Source organism: Polypterus senegalus, chromosome 12 (genome assembly GCF_016835505.1).
Source record: "Polypterus senegalus isolate Bchr_013 chromosome 12, ASM1683550v1, whole genome shotgun sequence".
Lineage (NCBI taxonomy): Eukaryota > Metazoa > Chordata > Cladistia > Polypteriformes > Polypteridae > Polypterus > Polypterus senegalus.
The window spans coordinates 54,644,983-54,668,842 of NC_053165.1; the positions used below are offsets into that span (position 1 = coordinate 54,644,983).

A 23,860-nucleotide genomic window follows, 5' to 3' on the forward strand; every position below is an offset into this window, starting at 1 on the left:
CATTTGCATCCTACTTACTGTTTTACTTTCTCAATCACAAGGACACTCTACACAATATTAAACAAAATAAGAAGCAAGGAATATAGAACAATGGAAAAATAGAACAAAACAGAGAGCAAATAATATGCATCACCTTATGCCCTTTTTTCTGTATGTTGTTGGCTTTTTCGTGGTATTTCAGCAGCCCAATAAGTCAGATAGTGGTGGCTGCCAAGTAGTCTTCTACACTGTGGAGACATGACACTGTTTCCTTTGCAAGTGGGAGAGTGTGTTTCATTAGCCTAGCTGGGGTGAAATGTGCAATAATGTAGTGTGGACTATTAAGGCACTGGTCACTTGGCTCAGGATTTGCTCCCATGGCCCGCCCTGGGTTTGGCAGGAACACTTAACTAACACTATAAAGGAATATCACATATCAGTTTGACTTAAAGCCTACAGCTCTCTTTCTGGACGTTCTGCTTAGGCCACCCTGTGGGCATCTATTTAATACGAATTATCACTACCAAGTTTTCAGAGTGAGGATCCTGAGTCAGCTTAAATGGCCAGACCCTGGTCATCACCTCTGTGGAGACTGAATGTTCTTCTTTGTGTGTGTGGTTTTTTTTTTTATCTCAGATTAGGTTGCTCTCAGTTGAGTGAGTATGCCCTGCAGTGGACTGGCGTCCCATCCAGAAGTGATGCTTCCACTGAAATGGGGAATAAAGGCATGGTCAATGGAACGAGTACCGCTTATGACTTAGCGCTGTCTTCTTAATGTGCCTTTTATGTTATTTTAAATTTAAAATTTTTTTTTAATGCCATTTGTTGAGCCCAGCTTCAGTGCTACTTATTCCAATGTGTATTGCCTACATCTCAGAAGAAGAGTAAAAGCAAAATACTAATGAGCCCACTGGAGGGCCACTGTGTCCGTGTAGACCAGCGTGTCACAACGTTAATGCTGCCAAGTGTTACACCTCTAGTGATTTCTAAATTCACAAATAGAGAGCTAAAAGAAGAAATTAAAAAGTCAGATAAAGAATGGATCCAATTTCATTAAGAAGGGAAAAAGAGAGAGTTGAACTTAACTTTTGTACTATTCAGAACAGATTGACCGTTGTCATTCATGCTCAGACCAGGCAGTATGAAGCATTTTGAATTCTAATGTGGGCTATCAGTACTATGGGTGAAATGTAGCCTTTACAAGATGACGTCAGTTGAAACTGCACCATCATGCCATTAAGAAGCGGTACATAGCATATCACGACTTCCAGACTTGTAGATTGGCACTCAGTCCACATACATTTGCCTCCATTAGCGCCCAAATGTTATTATGTTCCTCTCCAAGGATTCTGTTTTTCCTAACATCACCATTTAGTAGCACTTTGTCTTTAAACAGCCTATTCATTGCAAACAGCATTCTCAGAGACAGTCATGCTAACTATGCCAACTGTATCCAGCGTCTTCTGGGAATTCTGTTTTTTTTAAACATAGTAATAGTTATGTAATTCTACTCTGTCATGGCCAAGATCGTAAACTGGCATGCCAAGAACACAAAGCACAGTATGTAAGATAGGGATAGAAAATGTTTGAACAGCAAATCCAAAAAGATAGTCAAAAATTTCTCCCAAAATCCTTTAAAAGACAAATAAATATAACAAAGAAGACTCAGGCAAAGGCAGACTGCCTGATTTTTATCAGGATTAGATTTTGCCAGACAGCCAAACACATCTGCAGAGTAACCAGTTTCTCTTCTCAGGTGAGTCAGAAACATTTAATGTTTCCCAATTCCATACGTATTTGTAGACAGACCTTATCATAAACTGATTTTAGTTTATGTGTCATTTTAAAAACAAGCTAAGTATACAAGTATTTACTTATAAATAACAATTATGCTATGGTTCACAGTGGCATGTACAGTAAATGTGTATATTTTATAACAGATCAACTTTATTGATAAATGTGAAAAGAGACAGGAGATAATTAGTGAGTTAACATGCACACACATTAGTGGATTAAGGTGAATCAACTGGTTCCCTAAGAATATGTCTGTACATCGGCAAGTAATAATCTGGAGTTCTCCTTTGTCAAAGTGCTTCAGTGTCATTAAATTGCTTAAAAAAGATGTAACAGTCAACATCAGCTGCCATGAATCAAAAAATAAGCATGACCCTTGTGATAATATTCTTTTGTTTTATAAATATGTTTAGCCAAAATGACACTTTATTTGTAGGTTTCTCTGACTGGATTGCATGCAGCACATTTTTTCAGCTTAGCTGTGTGATTGTGGCTCTGCAAAGGACTGGCATTCTGGTAAGAGTGTTTCTTGTCTTACACTCAGTGCTCCTGGAATAATAACAAGACAGGTATTTATACTTCAATAAGAGAAGTGTTGTGTTAGGTTAAAAGTAATTGGACTACTGTATATAACGCATGTTACTTTTACACGTTACCCCAAACCTGCTTCTGAAATTGTGTTGTTGAGTTTAGCACTGTATGTTCAGCTCATTAACATAAATGTAGTGATTTCTGAACTATTGAGACATATTATTTAAACCAAGAGAAGAAATAATGCAATCACCTGAATATTTGCTTCTAGAAATTTATTTTGTGAATGCTTCTATCTGTGGCTACTAAAAGCTAGTATGGTTACGAAGCAAATACACGTACATGAAGACAGAGTAGATGAGACATGCACAGACTACAAAATCCTTAACAGTAATGTGGTTAAGGGTTTACATGCCCTGAAAATCATATTATTCCTGCAGAAATTTACCTCTTTTAACCAGGCTAATTACCCAATTTCTCTAAACAGAAAAAGGGTTTACTGTACATGGCATTTTAGGATCAGGTTTCTGTGAATAACTGGGTTATTGGGGCACATGTAAAAACACTTGTTGAAAAGCACAGTAATGGAGTGTGTTTTAGGGCAGAATAAAAGGCCGTATTGAATCAGAGAAGAAACGAGAGGCCATTTCAATGAGAAGAATACTGCAAGTGTAGCAAGGGATTGAAACAATCTGGATGATCTGGATAGCAGTTGGTGTAGCCACACTGATAGGGAATTGAAGAAGTCTATCCTTAAGAGAACAAGAGTGTTAACAACCATTTATTTTCTAACCATTGTCGTGGAGAAAAGCCAAGAAAGATGCATGAAAATGCAATTGAGTTGGAATGGATCTAATGGAAAATAGGGAGATCCCTGGAACTAGACAAGGAAAGTGAAGGTCTGTGTTCTGTGTAGACACGTTCAAGCTTGACTAAGTAACTACTGCTGATCCTTTTCCTTTGACGTTGTCGTGGTTTATAGGTTCATTAATATCACTTGTACAGAGTACGATGAAATTCATGCAGTAAGTCATTATTCTGCCGTTCTATGAAAGAGTGAGTGCTCTGAGGTATTTTGTGAGACTGAGAGAGGAAATTACTGAGTGGGAACACACAAAATTTTGGTGAATTGATGAACTAGAGGGCAGAACATGGGAGAAATGTTAAAATAAAGCATTTCAAACGCTTAAAACGAAGCCAAGATATAAAGCACACAAACTCTAACACTAAATATTTCTTCTTGGAAGCTTCATTTAGCTTCCTCTGTCCAATAAGAGCAAGATGTAGAGACATTGTAATAGCAGCAGATTGTCATGTGCGCAGAGGACAGCGAAATTCTCACTTGCTTGCCCAACCAACCTGTAACATGTTGCAAATCAGTTCTCATCTTAAGCAAACATTGCTTGATAATGTCACAAGTCAATACACTATTTGATCACAAGCCTTTTACATCTGAAAAAGAACAAAATAGTAGCATTTATTTCAAACAACTATTACAAAATGGAATGTGCTGATGCCAATATCATTACATTTAAAATAAACATTAAAGAAATAAACCCTAAGATGGTCACAACACAGGTTTGTCACATACATGCATCTTCCCTGGCACAGGCTGTAAGATGCCACAGTGAATGCTGCTGGGTTTTTATTTAGTAGCTTTTCATCCTTAAAATCTTTTTTATGGACTACCAACAGCTGCAGAAGGGATCAAATCTGCAAATTTCCTCCAGGGTTCCTTTTGCTCTTTTAATCTGTGCTGCTTTTACACTTAAAACATTAAATGAAATGTGCTTGTTATGTCATGGAGGGTAATACTTTTCTTTCTGACTATAATAATATTCAATCTTGGTGATTTAATGGACAGTAAAATGTCTGTGAGCAGCAGGTGGCCACAAATGTCCCCTTTTCGCCCCTCTGTATGTAACATTTCTGCAGTTTTAACAGACAACAGCCGCAGGGTAGTCATCTGCTACACATATTACAACCTGTTCCCGGCTGTCCTTAGTGGTAGAGTCCCTGTGGAGCTTTGTGAAAGACGAAAGGACTGTAGAGCCATGAGTCATGGGAACATTTCAGATATAGAGCTGAAATGTGCATTTGGATGAGCCAATCCAAAGATCTGGAAAGTGGGGATGTGGAGCCTTTCTTAGTGAGGTTATTGCTGTTCGGCATCCCATCGTGAGTCTGAGGCAGTCTTCCTAAAGGAAATAAAACAATGTGAAGAAAATAAATTTACGACCCATCACATATCTCGGTCCTGTATGTCCTAAAAGCCACTTGCATGAATAAAGACAGAGATTTGCCCACAGTGAAAGACAAAACATTGGGGCTCGTTCAGCATGTTGGCAAAATGATGAAGCATGAAGGTTACCCATTTCAGTGGTACTTCACTCCTACTCCTGAAGGTACGGGATTTTAGCACTCAAGAAGTAACTCTGGATGAGGCTTTATTCATCCACCCATTTTCCAACCATTCTTTGCTGGTTGGGGTCTCATGTTGCTGGTTTCCTGTTTTGACTGCATTGAGTGCAAAGAAGGGACCAGCTCTGGATCTCGTGTCACTCCTTCACAGAACACACTCACTTAAATTGGGCTAATAAATCGGTACATCTTTGGAATGTAGAAGGAAATCCCCCAAAGACGCAGACAGGGCATGTCGAGTCCACAGAAGGAGTGTCTTTTATTTTATTATTATTGTTATTATTAACCGTCCATTATATAACCAGCAGTTCGTGATCTTGAATCCATCCTTGCATAGTTGGGTGCATATCAGATAAACACCCTGAATACAAATGTTGTATCTGTCCATTTCCTTACTGCTTGTTGCAGGGTTGTGGTTTAGCTGGAGTTGGAGCCTAACTGCGTGAAAGACAGCAGCAAACTCTTGGTAGGGCGCCAGTCCATTGAAGGGTGAACACACCAACAACACCATTTCACATAACCTGCATATCTTTGGACTGTAGGAGGAAATCACATGGACATGGCTAGAACATGCTCTATACCAGGAGCACCCAGGATGTCAACACTGATGTCCTTGTTTGTTGTGAGGCAGCAACGCTACGTTAGTATTTTTGTTAGTAATATTATGCATTTTCATTAACAGAAAGCACCATCACAAACTTTCTTACAAAGCAACTCAACTCCCCTCAAGCAAGGAAAAAAATTTACAAAAAACAGTTTACCCATGCATCCATTTTTCCAAATTTCTTAATTGACCTATGGTTGTGGATCATTTGCAGTCCAAGCTACACAATTTAATTTTGTGCAAGAGGATTAAAATAAGTATAAGAGGATGAGTAGGGGTATGCTTAATAAATGCTGATGTGGACCGTAGCTCTGAGGTGTGACATAATGTGCCTTGGGGCCTTATGGTGTCTGGTTGTGTGTGCACTGGTTTGCCAGGGAGATTGACATGACTTTTATCAGTCACATATTGTAGAGGCAGGTCAATAAGTATGGAGTTTGTGTTTACTGAACTGGTTATTGCAAATATATTACCCTGCAGGTTACTGTGAGTCAGATATTCAGTACCCTTCTAGAGATATGCATGCTGTGTGCTGTCAGATAAACTGGTGAGGCATGTGGAGATCACCTTCAGTTTCACAAGTGAGGCCAGGCAGCTCAGGGTGCACATAATGAAAGAACATCTGTGGAGATCAGACCATCTGCTGCAATGCAGCAATTTTGATTTCAAGTAAACTGATGATGCAGTCTTTTTTTAGTATAGGTTACAGTCAATACTCCACAACAAAAAAGAGAGGCACGTTGGTTCAACAGTTTACCATGCTGTCACATGAGTCTTGGGCTCACATCATGGTTTGGCTTCTGTCAGGAAGGAGGCTACACATTCTCCCTCTTTCCAGGAACACTACTTTCCAATTAGTGGTGATGGGTAAGGCTAAAATGACCCACCATGATTGAATTTACCCTAAGATGGACTAGTACCCAGTTCTCCTGGAGTCCAATGCTGATGGAATAGGCTGTGGACCTTAAGACCTTGTACTGAAGTAAGCAGCTTCATAAACATTTATGGGTAAAAACTACAACCAACCATATTTTGGACTAACACTGTATGGTTTAAGTGTTACACTTTCTGTGGGTGGAGTAGGCAACGTTGGTTCTTTATGGATACAGTGGCTGCAGGTTTTTGTTCCATCCCGATTTCTTAATGAAAGGTCAATTATTGCTGATGAAGGACTTATTGCTCAAATTACATTTTGATGCTTCATTTTAGTGGTCTCCCTTGTCAAGGTTCCCCACCCTTAATTGCTTGTTTCAGTCTTTAATCAACTGCATTCACTGTTTTAATGGCTCCTTATTAGCAATAAGATGCAAATGACAAAGGAGCCAGTAATTCTCCATCTAACTTGTCCCCATTTACACCTATGTGGATTCATCATGCACTATTTGGTTTAATAAAATACTTGAGAGAAAAATGTGACAGTCTGAAAATGATCATCTTTAGGCTTCAAGCCATTTAGGTGATATCCTTGGAGACAAAAAGAATCTACGATAACATTGCAGACTAACAAAGCATAAAATTAAATAAGGTCTGATATTGGCAAGATTGGTTTCTAATTAAACAATTGGGTTGGAACGAAAGCCAGCAGCCACTGTGGCCCTCCAGGACCGACATTGCCTACCCCTGCACTGTGGCAAAAGAGCACAGCATACATAAAATGAGTTCTCAACTTTCTTTCTTTCTTTCTTGTTATTTTTTTATTCTGTCCCACATTTTAACGATTGTCAGTATCATTAAGAGAAAGAAACTAATGTGATTTTTTTTAAGCTGATATAAAAATGTATAAAATAGTTTTGGGTGGCAAAATGAAATGCAGGCAATGTTATGGGTACTTTCATACAATAGTGGCATTGGAGACCAAGCATCCAGGATTAGTAAGCAAATGTAAAAATCAGTAGGTAGAAGCAAAAATGACAAGTTAAAAGAATTATTAAAACAAATACACTCATACAACAAATGCAACAAAATGAAACCCTAAACAGTAAAACAGGCAGATGACACAATGCTTGTGCATAGCTTATGTTATTTTCTGTTATTTTCTTATCCTGCCACCACATGATAGCTGAATTCTCACAGCACATGATACAGAAAGATCACTGGTAAAGTTAAGGGTGGCGGGCAGAACCCAGGACAACAGCCAACATCTTCTTACTGAATGAATTGAGGCACATGTTAATTTTTGAATTTTCACATATGTTTATACTTACTATGTATATCTTCATCTTTCATTTCACAGGTATGGCAGTGTGGAGGAAGCATGGAGGTCCTCCCATGTGCACGAGTGGCTCACATCGAACGCACAAAAAAGCCTTACAACAATGACATTGATTACTATGCAAAACGAAATGCACTCCGAGCAGCCGAAGTGTGGATGGACGAATATAAATCTCATGTTTACATGGCATGGAACATTCCTATAAATGTGAGTACCCCGACTTGAACTTAGTGATAACTCCTGAATGTGAATTTATAAAACAGCTGTAATGGTTTTGCAACCTTTTCATCCCTTTTAGTGTTTGTAATCCTTGTTTGGCTATCATTCTGCTTTTTGTGTATAATTTTAATGTGTCCACCTTATTAAAAGGATAAGTGTCAGTGTGTCTATCAGTTACTGTACCTCTGTTGTTTCAAAAGATGGCACATCACAAACATTTTTATAAAACACATTGCATTTGTCATTCCAACAGATGGCACATCACATAGATGGCACAGCTTTAACATTGCTTTTGCGAATACCATACCAAATGGCATATAACAGAGATGCATACAATGCAAACATTAATGAGGAAGTCTATGTTGATTAGTAGGATTTCAGACCGTCTTAGACAGATAGCACAGATTGTTAGTTAATAAAAGTGTTTTTGATAATTCATTTTTTTAATTAATTGGTTTTTTTTTAAGTATTTTTCTATTTTTGATTTATTTTGTAATTTACTTGTCTTTTAGGCGTGTCTGTTTAAGTGATTATCTTGATATCTGTATGTTGAAACTAAGTGAGGGTATCTCTTGACAGAGCAGCTGTTACAGCTGTCTGTGGTGGTTGCCTGTAAAGAGGCCTTGGTTGCCTCAGACCTGCGTTGAAGTGTTACCTCCTGCTAATGTAGTTCAGCTAACTTTAATTGTGTACAAGTTTTGTAAGTTTTGTTGGTCTTTTGACCTTTTTGTCTGGATTTTCTGTTTTTTTTTTTTTCACACCCTTTTGGTTTCATGGTTTGTGTGAGAACAATGTGTTAGTTTGTTTGGTTATTTTAAATTGATAGAAGTATTTTCCTAGTTATGTTAAAACATTTGCTTATATAAATAAACATTATTGTTGTTGTTATAGCCCCTACAAGCTAAATTGAAAATGGAATATTCTAATTAGTTTTTGTCATGGGTGGGGATTGATTTGACTTGAACTTGAAGTTATTTTAAAATTTGACTTGAAATGTTATTTGCTTTTAATAAAATCAATAAAATGTTAAATATATATATATTACATATTAAAATATATATATATATATATATATATATATATATATATATATATATATATATATATATATATATATATATCTCCATCCATCCATTATCTAACCCGCTATATCCTAACTTACAGGGTTGCGGGGGTCTGCTGGAGCCAATCCCAGCCACCTCAGGGCGCGTACACACACACACCAAGCACACACCAGGGACAATTTAGGATCGCCAATGCACCTAACCTGCATGTCTTTGGACTGTCGGAGGAAACCCACGCAGACATGGGGAAGAGAACCCGGGTCTCCTAACTGCGACTAGTCTATGATCTGCCTTACAGTTGGTAAGGCGTGGAGGGCAAACAGTTTCAAACCATACTGAATGTATTGAGGTGAAGCCTATATAAGTTTGCTATGGAAAAGTTACACAGCTTAGTATAGAAAGTAACTGAAGTTTAGCATTGGAAAATTAGATTGTATTGAAACAGAGAAGAAATCTTTTCCCTTTTTGCCTTTTATTCTACATGTGTAATAACTTCTTTCTGAATTTTTATATTTTGTTCTCTTTAAATTTGTAAAACAAACTTTATTGAACTGAAGAATTTCTTTTGCTAAGTTTTTGACTCAAGTTAGATCCTACCTTGCCAACTCAGTAGCTGCTCGATTTTGAGAAACTATAAAAGACACAGCCACAGTATGCTTTTTGACTTGTACTTTGTTTAATAAAATAAATATTTTTTTTTTGGGAACAGGTGTTTAATAGTTACCCTCTCCCTTAAATGATTTTTGTAGGACTAAGGTTTTTGGAGGCGTCTTGGCCTTGAGGCTTACTTGAAGTACTGTATATAGACCTTTTTTAAAGTTTTTGGGCATCAGTAAAACAAAAGTATGTAATCTTGATGTGTGCTCACTATCATTTCAGAACCCTGGAGTTGACTTTGGAGATGTCTCGGACAGGATTGATCTGAGGAAGAAGCTACAATGTCGCAGTTTCCAGTGGTATCTGGAGAAAGTCTATCCAGAGATGAGGATTTACAATAATACAATTACTTATGGCGAGGTGAGGACTACTAGCTGGCAATGTAAAATAAGGAAATGAAAAAAATGGAAGGCTGTTGCGTTCTTTTTATGTGTCTCTTTTTTTAATTCATAATATAATATTAATAATTAATTTATTCAGGAAACCAAAAAACTACTCAAACATCACAGACCATGCATACAAACTGATTTGACATTGATTTTACAAACTAAAATTGTACCCCTTGATGATCCATGACACAGTTTTAGCACCCTCCTAACTGTACTGCTGAAATGAACATACTGGTTAATAGATTGGTCAAATGTCAAAGCAGTAATCAGAAATCAACTCCAAAACAAAGCCAGTTTAGTATTTTATTTATTTAAAGTAGCTGATTCTTTTCTTTATTAATTAACGTTCAGATACCAGGTTATGTGTGCTGCCCTCTTTTATAAGGGCAGTATAATGACGTTATAATCCACACGCCACATGGCTAGCAAGGGGTGTTGCTGCTACAAACAATGCTGCGGTAAAAATAGCCCCAACAAATTTCTAACATTATGATGGGCTTATTCAATATACACCCTGGACAAGAGCAGAAAAGGGAGCAAATACATAAACTGAGAATAAATAATGAGATAATAACAAGAACAAGAATATATAAGAGTGCATAAGTCTCAAAAGAGCAATTTGACAAATTACAACAAGCTCTTGGCATCAGTCACAAAAGACTTTGTTATTTCTTTACACTTTTAAACCAAGTTTGCTATTAACTCAGATTTGTGTATTTGTGTTATCTTTTCTTTGTCCGTTAATCCATTCTTAGCTGTTTGCCCTGTAGATGTGCAAGTGTCCTTTTATTTCTCCTCGGTATAACCCGAAAATATGCACTGATGGGCAGTTACACCATTTCACAGTCAAGTGGAATTAAAAACAGAAGATGTCACAGATTGACATTTTGTTGAAGGTCAGGGAGTCAGTCAGGGAGCTTTAGCTGAATATCGTTCAGACAAAACAAAAAATGGAGCAACGACTAGTGGAGTCTCATGAGTCTCATACGTTTCTGTCTGGTTCAGACGTTATTTCTGTGATGTGACCATGAACCCTGTCTTGGACCCACATGAAAATGACTTAGAGATCCACATATGTATTACATTATTGCTTGTAGTATTAGGCAGCCTGATGCCACCCACCTGCAGCTTCCTGGGTTTCAGTTTTGGGCTGGTTATTTTCTTTTTCTTGCCTTGTGTCCAGGTTGAGTTGTCTCCCAGTACTCAGGTCTTCCTCCCACATCAAAAAGATGGTCAAGCTAGTTTAATTGGCTGTGGTGGGTTGGCACCCTGCCCGGGATTGGTTCCTGCCTTGTGCCCTGTGTTGGCTGGGATTGGCTCCAGCAGACCTCCGTCACCCTGTGTTCGGATTCAGAGGGTTGGAAAATGGATGGATGGATGGATAGTTTAATTGGTGACTTGTCTTACACATGCAGGGTTGGTGGCCACCCTGGGGTTGGCTCAGGCCCTTGCAACTCTGACTTGAAAAAAAGCAGGTACAGATCATGGACTGATGGCCCTTTAGAGAACACCGGTGCGCTCACTGTGAGATTTGAACCACCAGTTACATGTTATTGGCCCATTTAGGTGGAAAGCCAATGGGAACACTGGCACACATGTAAAGTCCAGACAGGCAGTGTCTCAGACCAGAATTTGAACTTGGGTCTCTAGACGGCAGCACCACCATGCGCCCTGCATAGTACATGTAGTAGAAAAATAATAGCATAGGAACAGCTTTGACAAGAACAGGCTGTTTAGTCTAAATCCCCCACCAATACTGTTTGCCTAATTATTTTAAAATGGCAGCGAATAAAGATTTAAAGGTTCTGAAATTTGGTAATTTATTCCAAGTATCTGTAGTCTTTTATGTGAAGAAAACATTCCTGATGTTTATGCAAATACACCCTTTACGAATTTCCACTTTTGTCTTGTGTCCTTGTTGAAGACTCTAAATAAAGAGCTGTGATCCACAGTAAAAATTCCCCTTAGAATTAAACAAAATATATTTACATAAACACCGCGCACTTCTCTGTCTGTCAATATGATGTGTCTTAATTGAAGTCCATTTTCATGCCCCTCATGCAGGTCACCCAGTGACACGATGTAAGACAGCAGTCACTGGGTTTATGCCAGCAGCTTGTGGATCCCAATTACAGGTGACTGGGCCTCCACCATATTCAGTGGTGCGCATCTTCTACCAGTATCTAAGATGGTCTTGTTCCTCACTGAGGAAATAAATGTCAAACCTTTCCTGCAACCTAATTCAAGCACATCTGTACTTTAAAATGGCCATCGATTTACCCCATTTTTAATTCAGGCTTTTATTCTTTATTTCGAACTACAGCTTACATTTTCTATTGCTGACCTTTCATTGCCTCTAAGTGCAAAGTTTGAAAAGCTTTTGTCTGCTTTAAGCACCTTGGTAACGCAATGAGGGTGTGACGAAGCTAGCACAGGATCAAAGAGATGGCTTTAAATTTTTATTTTTGGTTCTCATTTCTACAATTAAAATCATTAGGTAAGAAATTGCATGTGTTTTTGCCCAGAAGTCACCTTACAGATAGGACCAGGTGAGTCAATTCACTAGATGCTCCCGGGTCTCTTCCAACACTAAAACTGCACCCCTCCCCATTATTTGGTTCATGAATCTATTTCCACATTTATTTATGAATAGAATAGATGGCCACTGGAAAAGCCGTTCCATTTCTTAACCATTCAGAAGCTGGTGGCTTTGGAGCTAAGCCTGAATGGGGTGGCACTTCATTGCAGGACCCACTGACCCACCCTCTTTCACACACACATTAATTCTACCTTAACAGAGTTACACTTATTTTAGGAAAACACATGCAGATACAAGTAGAACAGGCAAACTCCAAAACATATAGTATACAGGCCAGGATTTGAAACTGGCAGACAGAAGTGCTCAACTCTGTTTTAGGGGTGGCTAAAGCAATTTCAATCTTGGAAAAACTCTTACCTTAGAAAGATGGAAACCATTGCACTATACAGTTATGCTCTTCGTGCAGGCAATGAATTTCATCCTTGTCTCTGGACTTGTGACGTGACAGTACCACCCACCTAGTGAACACACTTTTACATTTTTCTTTCACTGTGGCACTGTAGTGTTCACCGTCCTCCCAATCTCTGTTATTTATAACCATGATGATATAAGGACAGGGCCCTAGTTTCATTCCTTCTATGTAGAGTTTGCATTTTCTCTTGGTGTTCATGTGCTTCCTCTCAGATACAATCAGGCTGATTAGATGACTCTCAGCTGGCCCATGGTGGTCTAACGCAGGTGTGTGTCCTGCCACCTATGGCATTCTGTGAACAGAAGCCCCGAATTAGTGAAACAACTTGAGAAAATGGACAAATTAAAAGCTGTCTGGCTAATGCAACAGAATATGAGGAGTCTCCTATTCTACTTGTGAACGCTTGACAGGAACACCCTGAAGAGAAGATCACTTACCTCATTAACAATTGAACACAGACGCAGCAAGTCCTGGTGACTCATTGCCATCCTCACTCCACAATTGGGAGAAATGAAAATGTCAGACTTGTTAGGCTGTTCTACATGTGTCAGTCCAGTCTGAATTAAAGCTTTAGGTTATGATACTCTTCCAGTGAGGGAGTAAACATAAATATGACAGTTAACACAGAACATACAACGGAGCAGTAAAAGATTTTAAAAAGAGGTCCTTAAAATATAACAGAGTAGCCTGTTCCTGTGTGGAGCACATATATCCAGGGTGCACAGTTGGAGAGCATTTAAATGGACATGGCAGGTGGATTTAATAAAGTGATACTTATAGTACAACAAGGTAAAGGCAGTGGCTGCCTTATGTTGTGAACTTCCACACATTTACTTACCTTGAAAGGGTCATACACTCCTCAAGCACTCTGTTCATAACTCCGTAGGAAAAGAGGAAGTTTTAATGCCCTGAAGTAATTACTTCCTATACATTTGCCACAACAATTTGTTAATTTCCCAACTCACTCCAGAGGCCACACTTTTGCTTTTGTATGCTGCAGTGGAATTACACCAAATGACTTTAATGCATCTGATTTCTTCATATTGATCATAAATTTGTTTCATTTAGTGTTAATCTGCCATTATTCAAACTTACGTAAGCTGCAATGCTATTTTTGTTATTGTAACATAAAAAATGTAAATACAGTATCTCTGCTTTGACTACAGCAATTGATAGCCTTACCTGTAGTGAAGATTTACTTACTCCAGATGAATTAATTTCTTACTACAACGTCATAGCCTTCTGGACGCATTTGCACATCTGAAGCCCAGGACTGCTCCTTGGTTCACTCCTGAGCCTCAACAACTTAAAGCGAATGGCCGTCACTTAGAACATCTCTATAAAGAAAACAGACTCCATGTGCACATAGAAGTGTATCGTGAACACATTCACCTGCACAAACATGTATTATCTGTGGCCCAATCTATTTATAACTCTAAACAAATCATGTCTGATAATAACAAAAGAGCTTTGTTTTCCACTATTAATAGAATTCTGGCACCTCCGGATTTAATTCCATGTCATATGCGCTGCACTGCTACATGTGAAGCATTTTTGACCATATTAAAACCAAAATTGATAATATTCATCAACAGCTAGCATCTTGAATACATACACCATACAATACTTATTTAAATATTTCAGCTGAGCCTCCTTTTACTTATCTATCTACTTTTGAATTGCCCCCTGAAACTGAAATTCCTCATCTTATACATACAGTAAAGTGTCACCTTGACCCCATGCCTTGTCGAATGGTTAAAGTCTTCTTGCCTTTACTTTTTTCACTTATAACTGATATCATTCAGTCCACTGTAAGATCTGGTTTTCTTCCTTATCCCTTAAATCAGTTGTAGTAACTGGTGCTGACCTCAATAACTTCAATAATTATTGTCCTATATCAAATCTACCGTTCATTTAAAAAATTCTTGAAAAAGTAGATGCGGCACAAGTTAATGCCCATCTCATAGATATCAACCTGTTTGAGACATTTCAATCTGGCTTAATTCAAAACGTTGTACAAAGACAGCCTTGGTAAAGGTCACTAATGACCTATTCATGGCTGCTGATGCTGGGCTTGTAACAATCCTGGTCGTACTCGATCTGAGTGCAGCCGTTGGTATTATATCTCATAGTATTTTGTTGATACCCCGTTTTTTGGTTTACTTCGTACCCGTCTAATTCAATCACAGTCCCTCATGGTCACTAGTGATGTTCTCCAAGAATTGGTGCTTAGCCCTGTACTGCATTAGGCAGAGAAATAAGTCTGGTATAGCAAACTGTGCACAGAAGTCACTAAATTTGATCACAAGCAACCCATTACAAGTACTTGATTTCTTGTTGTAAGGCCTCATCCTATAGTCCTCTCTGTTTTCTGCACCTTCAGTTCCAACTTGAAACCCCTCTACAGCCTGCTTATACTACTAATGACAGCAAGTCAGAATGAGAGAATGAACGAGACAGTTAGGTAATGTTGCCTATTGTCATGTCTATTGACCTGATAATACTACACAAGATGACTACTGCTAGGTCACCCAAAGCTCCCACTTCGGGTTAAATAGCACTTTTTGTTTTGATTTTCACAAGTCAGTTACCTTCAATAAGCAGGCATAAGTGATGCCAGATCTACAAAGATCAGTATTTTGTTCTTATGTGGCTTTTTTTGTTGGTTTCTGAATTTTCCTGTTTTTCAACAATTTAAGTTGCTGCCTCAGATGCTCTAGGTCCACTGCCTCCCACATCAAGTGAGGATGTGAAATTAAAAATATTACGGCCTGAGTGTTTACTCATCAGTGACACTTGTTTTGTTCTTCCTGTGATCCTTCCTCTTTTCTGTTATTTTACATTAGTATGCCACCATTTTTCTTTATACTTTTGCTTCCTTTGGTTTAAATTGTGTGCTTAGGTCTGCCAGAAGGCCACCCCCATATCTTGGTGATGCAGCCAGGTCTTGTTTCATCCTTTTTGATTCTCCTTTTATACAATACGTGTATACCCCTTTGTCCTTTTTTTTTGTAGGGGGGGGGCTGTCTATACATTAGTTTTAGTTATTGAATTCACTTTAGAGAATAAAAAAGTGAAGACTTTCTAGCTGCTCTCTCCACCTGCCTTTGCCAAAATGGCTCACCCACCCATGTGGAAAAAATAGTATGCCAGTAGACAGATAGGGTACATGGCTGACAATATCAGACAGTGTAATTTCCCATGAAAATGCAAGAATGTGACGGCTGCTTCATAAAATTTGAGAGAGGACTGAATTGCGGAAATCCTACAAACAGGTGGCCTGCCATGCATCAAATTAAATTCATTAGCAATCATGTTCAACTTCTGTAGGCTTTCAGTGAACATCTGTACACCTTGATAGCCTGCATCTAAAAACAGGCCAAGGCTGCAGCTGTTCTGAACAACTGTTGTCTTCATTCGGATCGGCTCGGACAGCCTCCCCATATTTACTGACTCTTCGGTTCTTCTTACTTGTCTAGGTCAGAAATAGCAAGGCCAGTGGCTACTGCTTAGATCAAGGAGCTGAGGATGATGATAAAGCCATTCTTTATCCTTGCCATGGAATGTCCTCCCAGGTAAGTTGAAGTTGTATCTGCAAAGCTACTTCTCAAGCCCTGACATAGATATAAATGAATATTCTTTTAATTAGAAATATGTATGCTGAAAAGGTGTTATGAATATACAGTATATAAAATGAATATTATATATACTGTTATAAATATTATGTATTTTAATATGAAATGTATACTGAAGTAGGGTCACTGTTCTTAGCGCACTGCCTGACAGACCTATGGGCAGGATTCAAATACCATAACTCATCTTTGCCTGTATAGAGTTGCCATCTTTTTCCTGTATCTGTGTGGAGTTTTTGATGGGTGGATGGATTAATGAACATAGGTTAAAAAAAAAACACAGGACAGAAAAATTAAATACCCGAAAATCCCAAAAATGTCTTCAAGGATTTGATTGAAATTTGCTGATATTGCTAAAAATTGAAAAATAACCAATATGTGTTTTTTATTTGTTGATAATTGTCGTTAAGAATGCTATAGCAAAGGAGATATTCTAACACACTGCATCTCCCATTTTGCCACAGTGCTGATAGTGATCTCACAGAGAAATGAGTGTGCTGGTTTATGCTAATGATGGCATTTTGTAGAAGCAAAATGAAAGGAACAAATTTCAGTCGAGTTTAAAAAACATACATTTAGCAAGTGCTTACCAGGCGTTGTGGCTGTGAGTGTAGTCAGTTGCGTGCAGCTGATCCAGTAAGAATGGTATGTAATATATAACCTGACCCCAATCTTATCTAAAACCTTCTGTAAATGCTGAGGTGGGGACTACAGTTCCCATCAGTTAGTGGGCTCCTCCAGACGATTGAATCAGCTCTCACAAAGTTTGAAAAAGACCATCCATAAAGATGCCATGTCATCAAATGTAGCAAATGCTGCATTTTTTTTTCTTTTCTTTTTTCTTACCCACCTTGGGATAACAATTTTATTGTCTTTCTGAGTTACAGCTTTTAACTTAGAGCTTTGTTTCTCAAACTTTGTGGCCTTTGTAACCCAGTTTTAACTTTTGAAGTTCCCTGATGACCCACAGACAGCACTGAAGAGCAGGGAGGTTTACCCCTTTGTAAATCAAGTCTGATTAGAAGAGTGGAAAACACTCTTGAGGAAACAAGTGCAGTTAGAAGTGGGGAAAACTACAGCGCAGTGTTTTTGATTACTTCAACGGACCAGGGTGTGTCACATGGTACAATAAATCTGAGATAAACAGATTACAACACATTTTTATATCAGCGTATAGCCTAGCATTTGTCATCCACTTGAACATTGTCACTAAGTTCGCAATACCAATCAATGTTCAACAAAAACGTTGCAGATTAACAAATGGAGCCACACCACAACTGAATAGAATGAAGAGCAATTCTTTTTTCTATTTTTGTAGCGGAGGTACTGTTTTTCAGAATGTTATATGTTTTAACAGGAAGACTCTTTTAAGTGAGTAAAAGTAATTAGTAACTTTTTTTTTCATTAGTAGACATTTATTCAGATGCACTGTATACTGAAGCAGCACAAAGTTTAGGTTTTGATGTTGATTGAGAGTCAGGATGTTTATCAACTTTTAGCTTTGAATGAGTCAACTTTAAATGTCCTTTGTAACATTGCTAAATACTGTTTTAAAATGGAGTTCTGCTGCAATATCTTTTACATCAACACCACCAAGGACTGTATATAGCATGTTCAACAGTAATCAGCTCAGATTAACAAATTACATTAGCATTTGGTAAAAATATAGTCAGATATACGTACTGTGGAAAACGTACCCACAAACACAGACAGACTGACACCAGGGTGTCCAAAACACACTCCTTTATTTTATCTTTGAGCACCACAATGCCTTCTCTCACCAACTCTCTTCCTTTCTTCCTCTTTCTCTTCCTCTTCTTCTTCTTTCTCTTCTTCTTTCTTTCTCTCTTTCTTTCTTTCTCTTTGACCTCCTTCCTCCTCCTCACAAGCTTCGTCTCCTTCCTCCCAACTCTGGCTCGTCTACTAGAAGGAGGTGGCCCCTTTTATCATGACCCTGATGAGCCCCAGGTGCTCCCCTTGACGTCACTTCCTGGTGTGGCGGAAGTCTCAGGAAAGCACCTGGAAGCACTCCGGGTCTTCTTGGAATTATTTCCGGCAGCACTTCCTGGTGTGGCGGAAGTGCTGCCATCCAGGATTCCTTCACTGTCCGGGCGCCCCCTGGCGGTGGCCACGTCCTCTCACGAGTGTCCCAGGTCACTCCTTATGGCCCCCAAATAGGCCTGGGCGGCTGCCCTCTCGTGGCTGAGGAGTAATAGTGTCCACGTCGGGGACTATCCAGGCGTCCCGGCCGGGTTGTGGCCCCTGGCACCCTCGACAGTACATATAAAATAAAATACAACTGTTGTATTACAGTAGTTACATTGTACGTCTGACATATCCTGTTAACCAATTGCATCATAACTAAGCCCAAAATGGGGAACACAGCTGGTATATAATATAAAAAACTTCTATATTATTATTATTTTATTTATTTGCACATCCCAAATAATACACATATTTTAGGTTGGGGAAGAACAATTTAATACGCAATGTATGTCCCAATCTCCTATGTAAAATCTAATTCTCTGTGTATGATGCCATTTGCATCCAGAGCAGCTCATTTTCTTTTACCCAGTATATTTAAGAGTGTGGCTTTCTTCCTCACTGGCCACATGTGCCTGTCTCCAGAAATCTGTTGTCTCTTCTGTGCTCAGATGTTAGTAATACTCCTGGAAATATCATCCAGAGTATTTGAACCAGTAACTGCCCCTTACACTTCTTAACCCCTTTGCAGCACTCATTTGACTGTTGCCCGAGGAAGGCCCCAGAGCAGAGTCAGCCTCATTGGCTTTGGGATCTCATATGGAGTATAGGAAACATTCCAATTGATTTTGTGAAACAAAGAAGAAACATCTTCTTCATTGAGCAGACATTGTGCTTTTGTAGAACTGGAGGTGGGCTGAAAAGCTCAAATTGCAGGCTCACTATGTCATCTATGGAAATAGTGGTATTCATATAAAGAACTTTGGTGTGACTGACATCCTGTCCAGGGCTAACTGCAGGGGAGGGCTTAAGTCCACTGCAGCAGAGATCTGTCTGCAACCCTGAAATGGGCAAAACAGGTTTGAAAATGGATAGATTTTTGGACTTTGGACTGCACAACAACCACATAGAGTATAGACCGACTAGTAGATAATGAAGTTCCCTTAAGACGGTGGATGTCACCAATGAGAAATCCACTTAGAGTTCTGCTGCTCCCTCTTCCACATCCTCACACTGTGAGGCTGACCACAAACTTGGGAGCTTGGAGTCTGAAAGTACCATTTTGCCCAAGCCAAGTTATACGGGAACTCAAGTATATAAGTGGGCCTCTGACTTTTAACTGCAACACAGCAGAATACTCCCCTTCAACTTGTTTGCCTCTCACTACATTGAAATACAGTATGTGAAGGGTTAAATCATGTAGCAATTGTAATTCAAAATTAATTATCAGTGTAGTATTTTTTTCAGTTCCATCTACAAGAAAACCCTGCAGATGAAAGCAAATTGATTGGACTAGGAGTAGAGGCTGATTATAAAGCCATGACTGACACTACAGAAGGCAGCAATCAAGTCAAGGACAGTTGACAGTTGGTGCTAAACAGAAGAAAGCTGATAGTAAAGTGAGACCACATTCTTATGAGTGCTCTTCAGAAAAGGATGCTGAATTTCACCTGATGCATGGAGAGATATACTGCTACAGCCTCTGGGGTGGCAAATTCTGATTTAAAATGTAAAATTCAGAAGAGTAGGCAATCAGCCTTTATTGTTTCCTAGTGCCTTTAACAGCAATCCGGTTGCAAATTGCATTAGAATGGAAACAAAAATATATTCAGCTCTGCCAAAGGTAGCACAAGCATATGAACATGGCAAAAGCCATGATAGTGCCTTACATCTAATGAACAAGTAAAGGGAAGTGTGATACATGGGTCACTGAGATCTTGACCGGTTTAATGTGAAAGGCATCCTAGAAATATAAATAAATAAAAAAGATGAAAATGTGAAAAACACGTGTCTGTTGCTCACAGCTGTCTACTGCCTGACTTGGACCAAAAGCACTGACTGCCTAAGCCCAGCAGTGAACAACAGAAAGAGATCAGGGCTAAGCTGTACAAATCTGCAGCCAGGAATGGCGCGGCCAGCCTGAGTGTCTGATTGCCCATTAACTGTGGCACACTGGTAATTGACGACATACTGCCAAGGGTTCCCCACATTATAAAGGAGAAGAGTACACTGAAAAAAGTCTATAATCTTTTTCAACCTCATGAAACATTCTTGGAAACACTGCATTAAGTCATATCAGATTAATGTAAATATTGTGGAAGAATATCTGTTCATTTTGTATCGTATTTATGTGGATATGTCTGTCTATTCAGGCTATGTATTCTGCCGTGTTAACTTTATATCCTGTCACTAGGAAAATATACAGTATGTTGTTGTTTAACAATAAGTGATGAACTGGGTTTCGTGTATGTTAAATAATTTCATACTGGTTTTTTGTTTTTTTTAAACCCAATCCGTTTATCTTTATAGGTACTTATTAAGTATATCACACTTCCCCTGGCGGTCAGTAGAGTAATGTGATGGCAATGTTTTGTTTTGTGGAAGGAGTAATTAAGAGTCCAAGGACAGGCAGTTACTGATAAGACAATTAATGATCTCTGTAAGCAATTCAGCTGATAAATGTCTGCTAACTGAGGGTCACCACACATGACCTAATTCTTGTTTAGAATGACCTAAGCAGTGTAAGATTAATGGCAAGGGGGGATTTTTAAGCTATAAAAAGTGCAGACTGCTTCAACAGGGCATTCAGGACTTTAATGTAAAGTTCTTGATTGGCATTAATGGATCAATTGTTTAAAATATTGTGGCTAATTCTCTTCCACAGTATTTATGTAAATAGTATTAATTTCAGGGTTAATGAAAAGAACTTCTGATTATCCTGTCATTATTTTTCACTGTAAAACATAACATGGAAAATATGGAAACAGGAATTTAATACTGTATTAGGATATTCACCCTTTATGTGGAGTTGTATTAACCGTTGGATCCAGAGTATAAACTTTGTATTTTTGTTATAAGGAAGTCTTTTCTTGGGTGAGTGTGGAATTACAAGAAACAAAAAGGAATATGTATAGTAATATCATGATGACAATTTGAATAGTTAAGTTGAACATTACTAGAATCAAATCGCAATTACAGAGTACTTGCCAGCTTTTAAGTGTGCAGCTCATTCTTATAATGTTAATAATCCTCGTTTCACAAAAGGGTGCATAACATCTCCTCAGATGTTGAACAATATTCATAAGGAATTTCTAACTTCATAGTAGAGTACAAGCTCTATACAATCCAAAATGATTTAATATCAGATTCGGAGGACATCTGCAAAGATGCTTCAGCAGTATAAAGAAGGAAGGTAGCATGGAAGAAACAGGAGTCAACAGTCAAAGAGCATTATACTAATAGTGTGGCCAGTATCAAAGAAAAGGTAATGGCTAAATGTGTAAAAAGGTTTTTATTTTTTTCACTGTGCAGCAAGACAATTTGAATTGATCAATATTAAATTTGACATACATTGCATATCATTTATGACACTGCGGTCCAAATCAGAATAGATGCTATATACACTATATATGAATAATGATTTACATCTTTTGGAATTACCCCAAATTCTGTATCGGCATGTTCATGCTTTTCATTCTGACAGTCTGTATGAGCATAGCCTTCGGTTAGACCTGCTTACAAGGTGGTTTAAGTTTAGTGGTACTTAGAATTAGTCCACAGCTAGTCTTGATCTGCAGCTCAAGTGCAACACTAGATCAGACAAATAAATATTCCTGTTATCATAAATATGTACTAAAGCAACACAATTTTAGGATGATCCAGTGCTGAATGCGTACAGCAATTGACTCAACAAAACACTCCCATAAAACCTGCTTTTTTTAATCTCAATTTTTGTGACATTTCCACACCTCCAATTATTTTGTTGTTTTCAACCTTTGTTGTCATCATTTTGTGTGGTTTTCAGAGTTTGTGACATTGTTTTCATTAACATTGGTGCTGCATTGCCATTCTGTGATGACCACAAGTCCTGATGTGTATCGTCATTGGTTGTACACTTTTAAAGATGGAGGCATGCTTCTTGTGTTGTCTGACTTTCTGGATATAGTGAAGCATCTTAATGAATTTATCTAGTGATAAATCTTCTTATTGGCTTAGGGATTTTACATGGTTTTCAACTTTGAATTTTTGGGTTTTGTATTTTTGGCTTCCTGACTTAATACCCTGCTACTTTTCACTCTACTGCCTTTTTGACCTGTCATATTCCATCTAGCAGAATGTGTTTCGTCACATCTCCTCCAGCCTTTCCTGTTCTTGCCAGCTGAGCTCTTGCCACCACTAGACCACTGACTGATGTCATTGAATTTACAGCCAGAAGTCTCTTTTAAGCCTCAGCCCATAAGCACCTCCAGGGTTACTTCCAGGTTAGGGGCTATCTGTTCCCTTGACCAAGGCCATTAGAACTAAAACACTTTTGACAGGAACATAATAGCGCTTGTGAATCCTCGTCAGCTAATTTCTCCAAAATAGCTCTGAGCTGAGTGACAGAAGATCAGATCGCCACCAAGTGGGGCCTCCTCTCCCTTCAACACCACAGAGGCCCGTCCGTAATGTAAATTGGGGGCCCATGCATAAAATAAGGCTTATTACACCTCCACTCTTCCTAAGCTGTTTCTGTAGTTAATAACCTCACATTTTCCAACATTGTAATTTTTCTCTACTGTAGATAATTTCCTAGAGAAAAGGGCACAAAGGTGTATTTTGTTTGTAATGATATTTATGGCAAAGCTTAGTGTGACCTTAATACTGCATGAATCAATTGAAGAGGATGGCCCTGGTATTTCAATAGTTGTCTATGAGAACAGCCATATTCACTTTACCCTGTGAAAACATCTTAATGTTATATTAATTAGCAGACCCATGAACTGGGTGGCCAATCAGTGAGAGTCTCCCTTACCCTTTTTTATAATTGGACGGGCCAAACAGAAATGAAATGAATGTTTTTCAAGATCTGAGGCATGACCACAGCTTAGGGTTTAAAAACAACACTGCTGTACCCCACTGCCTGTGCTTTATGGTAACAATGTTCATTCCAACTGCATTTCTTAACCTTGTGTTCATGTAACAGAAAAGCTTGGCAAAAGTCTAAAAACATTTCTGGATCAAAAAGCAACACACATACCGCAAACTTTACCAAAAGGCAAATGTTTTGTTCAGCCACTTGAAAGTGTCTGCTGTCAGGTTAACCTTAGTCTTAGTTAATCCTCTGCCTGGCCGTCCAGAACACGCAGCATAATTCGTATTTCA

General features: G+C 38.6%; 1 protein-coding gene across 1 annotated transcript in view; it reads left to right on the plus strand.

Moving 5' to 3' along the window:
• galnt9 (polypeptide N-acetylgalactosaminyltransferase 9) overlaps positions 1-23,860 on the plus strand; it is a 185,824-nt gene that overhangs the window by 144,604 nt on the left and 17,360 nt on the right. The window contains exons 7-9 of the mRNA XM_039772186.1: positions 7,563-7,748; positions 9,704-9,841; positions 16,361-16,456. Coding sequence (XP_039628120.1) covers positions 7,563-7,748; positions 9,704-9,841; positions 16,361-16,456 — 420 coding nt within the window. The remainder of the gene's footprint in view (positions 1-7,562; positions 7,749-9,703; positions 9,842-16,360; positions 16,457-23,860) is intronic.